This window comes from Cygnus atratus, unplaced genomic scaffold (genome assembly GCF_013377495.2).
Source record: "Cygnus atratus isolate AKBS03 ecotype Queensland, Australia unplaced genomic scaffold, CAtr_DNAZoo_HiC_assembly HiC_scaffold_93, whole genome shotgun sequence".
In the NCBI taxonomy this organism is placed as follows: domain Eukaryota; kingdom Metazoa; phylum Chordata; class Aves; order Anseriformes; family Anatidae; genus Cygnus; species Cygnus atratus.
The window spans coordinates 10,606-17,034 of NW_026110218.1; the positions used below are offsets into that span (position 1 = coordinate 10,606).

At 51.7% G+C, this 6,429-nt stretch overlaps 1 protein-coding gene across 1 annotated transcript; it reads right to left on the bottom strand.

Moving 5' to 3' along the window:
• Positions 1–1,112: 1,112 nt before the first annotated feature.
• Positions 1,113–1,835, bottom strand: LOC118261473 (olfactory receptor 14J1-like; the record flags this gene model as incomplete). Its single annotated transcript, XM_035572331.1, has 1 exon — positions 1,113–1,835. A coding segment is annotated over exon 1 (723 nt), but the record flags the coding sequence as incomplete, so codon positions are not given.
• Between the last annotated feature and the right edge of the window lie 4,594 nt (positions 1,836–6,429).

Below are 6,429 nucleotides of genomic sequence, written 5' to 3' on the forward strand. Positions count from 1 at the left end.
GCTCTTCATCGCATCTCTTAGCACTGCAGAGCACATGGACTCCTCAGACTCATGTTTTTTGTTACCAGACACTACCTTGTATGGTCGATCATTTAATTAGGTTTACTAATCACTGGTCACTGAGCACATTGTCCCTGGATTCCCCTGACATGTCCTGTCAGCTCCAGATTCCTCTCCAGGCTGGAATCTGCCATCAGCCCCACAGCAGTGGGCACAGTCCCATGCAGATGAGCCCAAGACCAGTTGTTGTCTGCTTGGGCAGACGGGAATGCCCGTCATAAAGGGAGCTTAGTCCAGCCCTTGGCTCCTCACAGACCACCCTGGGACTTTCAGCCTGTGTCCTTCACTCCATGAAGAACACAAGAAATCCTTTGGAAGAGGTGTCCAGGCTTCTGGGTTTGCCCTGAGCAGCCCCTTTTGTTACAGTGGTGCTAGCAGAGAGGCCAGCTGTGACACAGGGCTGCACATTGCCTGCTGCTGCCTGCAGCCACAGGGGTGCCACTGCAGAGACAACAGGACTGTCACCAAGGTACAGTACATCTGAGGACTAACAGAAATGGAAAGAAACAAGTGGAGAGTGTAGAAGTGAAAAGAGAGCAGCAGTGAAAAGGCCATGTCCTGCTGCTGGCCATGGCCATGGCTCCAGGGAAGCAGTAGCCCTGACCCGAAAGCAGCAGAGAGGCAGAGCCCAGCAGGCAGTGAGGGGCAGCCCTGAGGGCCACCAGGGCTGCTCCTCCATGTGGCAGCTGGGCTCTTGGCCCTGAGCCCCTCCTGTGTGCTGGGGCTGCTCCCCCAGCTGCAGAGGAAATGGGAAGAGATGGCAGCTGAGAAGAATTAAGTTCTCATGGCTTCTTTATTATTTATATGCAAACAAGAATCCAAGTCATATAGGTCCATGAGATGATTGGCTTAAAAAAATAAATTAATTAACAGGTAGGATGCTAAGAATAAGATGATCAAAGAAAAAAAGAAAAAGAAAAAAAAAGAAAATAAGAGAAAACAAAGGAAAAATTAAAGAAAACAAGATTTTCCTAAGAGTTTCTGAAATAAAGTTGAAATTTGAAGGCACATTATTGATTTTGAAGAAGCATATATTCAAAGAATTTCCATACTGCACCCTTGAGCACCTGGTTCCTCATGCTGTAGAGGACAGGGTTTACTGCTGGAGGCAACACTGAGTACAGAAATGACACCACCAGATTTAGAGCTGGGGAGGAGAGGGAGGGTGGTTTAAGATAGGCAAAAACGATGGTAGTGAGAAACAGGGAGATGACAGCCAGGTGAGGGAGACATGTGGAAAAGGCTTTGTGCTGGCCCTGAGAAGAGGGCATCCTCAGCACAGCCCTGAAGATCATCACATAGGAAACCACAATGAAAACAAAACAACCAAATGCTAAAGAAATACTAAACACAAGTACCCCACCTTCCCTGAGGTAGGCATGTGAGCAGGAGAGCCTGAGGATCTGAGGGATTTCACAGAAGAACTGATCCACAGCATTGCCATGGCAGAGGGGCAGAGAAAATGTATTGGCTGTGTGCAGGACAGCATAGAGAAAGCCACTGCCCCAGGCAGCTGCTGCCATCTTGGCACAAGCTCTGCTGCCCAGGAGGCTCCCGTAGTGCAAGGGTTTGCAGATGGCAATGTAGCGGTCATAGGCCATGACGGTGAGAAGGGAATACTCTCCCCCAAGCAAGAAGACTAAAAAGAAGACCTGTGCAGCACATCCTTCATAGGAGATGGCCCTGTTGTTCCAAAGAGAACTGGCCATGGCTTTGGGGAGAGTGGTGGAGATGCAGCCTATGTCGAGGAGGGTGAGGCTGAGGAAGAAGTACATGGGGGTGTGGAGGCGGTGGTCGCAGGCTACGGCGTTGAGGATGAGGCCGTTGCCCAGGAGGGCAGCCAGGTAGATGCCCAGGAAGAGCCCGAAGTGCAGGAGCTGCAGCTCGCGCGTGTCTGCGAATGCCAGCAGGAGGAACTCACTCACTGAGCTGCTGTTGATCATTTGATGACCTTCATCAAGGGTATTGCAAAGAAGAAAAAAATATAAACTGTCAGGGGAAATTTTTCTGATTAATGCTCATTTCATTCTTCATTCAAGCCTTCACATTACCTTTCTTTCCAGGAGGCCCTTTGTGTCTCTCCATGGCTGGAGCCCTGCTGTGTGCTGGCTGAGTGTGCTGTACACAGCAGCTGCCTCTGCCCAGCAGCTCCTGGTGAGCCATCTCTGCTCCAGAGCAGTGGTACACAGAGGTGACAACAGAGCCATGTGCTTGGAGCAGAGTTCCAGGGAAGGGGATCCCTCTGTTGAGTGAGGGGTGTTTGGCCGTGTGACTCCGTGTGAGTCTTCCCTATTCCCCACCCCAAGAGATGAAATCATCTCTCAAACCGCCTGTGTCTGGAAGGAGAGAGCAGGGAGCATCTCCTCCTGCTTCACCCTCCTTGCACAGCACTCCCTGTCAGGATCAGACACCACCAGCTGCCACACTGGGCAAGGGAGAGAAGCAGGCATGGGCAGGCAGGGCAAACCCCACCCGGTGCCAAGGCTACAGTGTTGGTGAGGTAGAGCCTGTCCTCACACCCCTGTGCCATCTGCCCTGCACAGACGTCAGAGAGTGAAGAGCTCTGAAGGATGCCTTCTGCCATGGAGGAAGGTGGCGGGGGGGCGGGGAGGGGGTGTGCAGCAAATATGTCTACTTACACAGAGTTTTAGGGTTCAGACACCCCATCCCATCTGGAAGATGTTGTCAATGTTAAACATTCCCCATGGCCCAGTTGTTGTGGGTGTAAACCTCAGCCAGAGGTCACATCCAGGAGGGCTGCTCTGTCCATCACCTGGTGCCCAGCTGCTGGTTACTTGCCACACAGCCGGTGGATGGCTGCACTCAGAGGTTGTGCTGAAAAATCACCTGGGCTGTGCTGGGAGGAGAAGGCACCATCTCCAAGTGCAGATGGAAATGCCTCCCTTTTAACACAGCTGTACAGAATTCAGTGAAAAGAATGCTGATTCCAAAGGGCAGATCAAGGGATCTTGGACATTGCAATTACCTTCTGCAGAAGCTCTGGCTGCACAGGAGGCACCTCCTGCCCTGGAAAATATGGATTTGAAGGCAGAGCACAGGAAGACTCAGAGATTCTCCTTGCCATGACAGAAGCTGTGCTGGGAGGAGAGGAGACATGGGGCTGCTGCAAGGAAAGCGCCTGCACCGCAGGGGATGGCAGGGAGGGAGCAGCTCCCTCTCACTGCCTGCCCATGTCGCTGCTGCCTGCAGCTGTCCCTGCCAGCAGCTGCTTCTCTGTCCCCATATCTCCTCTCATCCATGCACACAGACCCAATCCCAACCACTGTGTGCCCAGTTCTGCCCTGCAGACACTTCCTGGGGATAAGAACACCTCTGGGGACATCTCCCTGTCTGCAGGTCCTAAAGAACAGCTCAGAAAAATCCTGGGGCAGTCTGTAAGAAGAGAGAAGGGAAGCGATATTCTCAGGTTTGTCACAAACCTGTTATGTCTGAGTTCGATGCAATAGGAAGCTCCATCACCTGTGCAAATCCAGCCACTCTATTAACACAGAGCCTGCCCCACAATCAGAGCAGGAAAATGCAGGCAGACTGCAGAAAGTCCCTTCTCTTTGCAGGCAGCCCCTGCCCTGCCCTTCCTCTGACCAAGCCCCCTGGGCAATACCCTGGGGGTGCTGTGGGGCTATGAGCAGCCTGCCCCAGGCAGCAGCTTCTCGGCAGCAGCAGCACCCTGCCCTGCCCTGCCCTGCCCTGCCCTGCCAGGGGGCTCCTTCCACCCGCAGCTTCTCCCCACAGCCTCTGGGCAGCTCCCCAAGCAGGCTGAGTGCTGAGCCTGGCAGGTGGCAGGGGCCCTGCCCCAGCACACAGCCCCTGGGGCACAGCAGGGACCCTGCTCTGCACCACAGCCCTGGGCACCCCTGCAGGTGCCCTGCAGCATCTTCTCCTGCACACTGCACAAGCCACAAGAGACATCCTGGCAGCTCCTGGCCAGGCAGAGATGTACTGGATCCAGGAGCCCCTTCCAGGAACCTCCCCTGCATTGTCCTGCCGCCAGAGACTTACCGTGTGCAGAGCTGTGAAGATTTCTCCTGCACTGAGCTCTCCTCTGCCTGTACCCTCCAGGCTGCCTGGAATCCCTTTCTGCCTGGGTGCCTGTGGTCAGAGCCCCCAGCGCTGCTGCGCTGTGCACAGGAGCTGCTCCTGCGCTGACCTGTCTCTGTGCACCAGGGCCCTCTTGCCAGGAGCTCTCTCTGTCCCAGGAGCCCAGCCCAGCTCAGCAGCAGAGGCCCAGCCCAAGACATTGTAATCACCCCTCAGGTGGCTTTGGTGATGAGCCCATGAACCTCAGGCACTGAGAGACAATTGAAGAAATCTCTCCAGAAGTCCAAGTCAGATGCAAGTTTCCTGCAGTGTCCCCCTTGAGGGCCAGCACTGACGTAGCTTCCCTTGGAGCTTGTTAGAGCATAACATTGGAAGCAGTGAGGAGAAGTAGACAAAGGCAATGTGAAGGTGACATTGATGTGTAGAGAAACTGGATGTGTTTCACCAAGCACATGGGCCAGGCCTTGAACCCAGACCCCCGGGAAAGGAGATCCTTTCCCTTCACACATTGCTCAGGGCTCTTCCTGGAGCAGTAGGAGACGGGGATGTGCATTGCCAAGTGCAGGAGAATGGCACGACCCCTGCCTGGTTCATGGGTGGGGGCAAGGAGGCAATGAGGCCCTGGTACTTAACGATAAGCTGTCTCCTCATAGACCTCAGTGACAGAGACAACAGCCATAGCCATGGACACAAAGTCTTCAGTCCTGTTGGGGCTTCCAGACTTCATACAGCCCTGGCTCCTCTCCACACCAGGCTATCCTAGGGACTCCCAGGCCTGCACCTCTTTCCATGCTGGCTGCAGACCCTTGTCCGTGTGGTGTCACACCAGATCCGAGCTGAGTACGATAACTCAGATTTTCTTGGTGGCCATGCTCCTCATAAGGCAGCTCTGTAGGAAGCTGGCCTGGTTGCTGGTGAGCAGGCACCACTGCTCGTATGGCATCCCTCGTGGTGCCTGGGCCCTCCTCCTCCTGGGCACTGCTCACTCAGCAGGCTCCCAGTCTGCCCTGATGTGAGGGGTTACACTTCTTCTGGTGCAGGACTAGGTTCTTCTTCTTTTAAATGTCAAGAAGTTTCTGTAGGCAAAATCCTGCAGTTTCTCAAGGTTCTCCTGGACAGATGCTCCATTCTATCAGATGTTAATGTCTACAGGCAGATGGCTCACCGTGATTGTGCTGTCTCTCACATGATAATAGCAACAGGAATTTGCAGGACAGTTTGGCCAATACAGGAGTAAGTAGTTGAATGGAATTGCAGCACAGACTCAGAGAAGGGTAGAGGTTGGAAGGCTGCCAGATTCCACTTTTTCTGTTCTTCCTTCTCATGCATGCTGTCATTTTGTCTGGAACTGCATCCTATTTACAAAACACAGCACCATACCATCTAATAGGAAAAAAAAAATCTATCCCATCCAAAATGTAGACAATATCCACCCCATATTCCATACCATTTGCATCATGCTCAGCTCCAGTACTTTTGAATTAATCACCACCACCTTTTCTCTTTTGATATACACACAGAGATATCATGCCCTTAGTCTATGGGTGTCCCGGTGTTGGCTAGGATCGAGTTAATTTTCCTCCTAGCAGCTGGTATGATGCTGTGTTTTGGATTTAGCATGAGAAGAATGATTATCACACACTGATGGTTTAGTTGTTGCCCAGCAGTGGAAGGCTGGGGGTGCTTGAGAAGCTGGTGGGGACAGAATCAGGACAGCTGACCCCAAGTGGCCAAAGGGATGTTCCATACCGCAGATGTCATGCTGAACAATCAATATGGGGTGGCTGGCCAGGGTAGGGGGTACCACTGCTTCAGGACAGGCAATCATCATCATGATCGTCATCATCATTGTTTGTATTATTTGTCTTCCCTTTCTGTCCTATTAAACTGTCTTTATCTCAACCCATGATTATATTTTTTTTACTTTTTCCCCTCATTCTCTCCTGCATCCGCGGGGGGTGTAGCAGGGCGTGTGTGTGAGTGAATGGCTTTGTGGTGCTGATCTGCCTGCCAGGTTAAACCACACTTTTTTTGGTGCCCAATATGGAGCACAAAGTTTGAGCCAATGACAGATCTGACCACAGCATGTTAAAAAAAAATAGAAAGCTATTACAAGCATTAGATGATTTTATTAGATGATAGCTGATCACAAAGTTGATTTTTTTATTTTATTATATATATATATATATTTTTAATCTCAGGTCTGTTGTACTTGATTTCAGAATTGTGTTGTATAGCACAGTACTTACTCTATGCCTTCCCTGTCATGCTGTTTATCTTTTCTGATGGCTGGTTTAAATTTATTCTTTT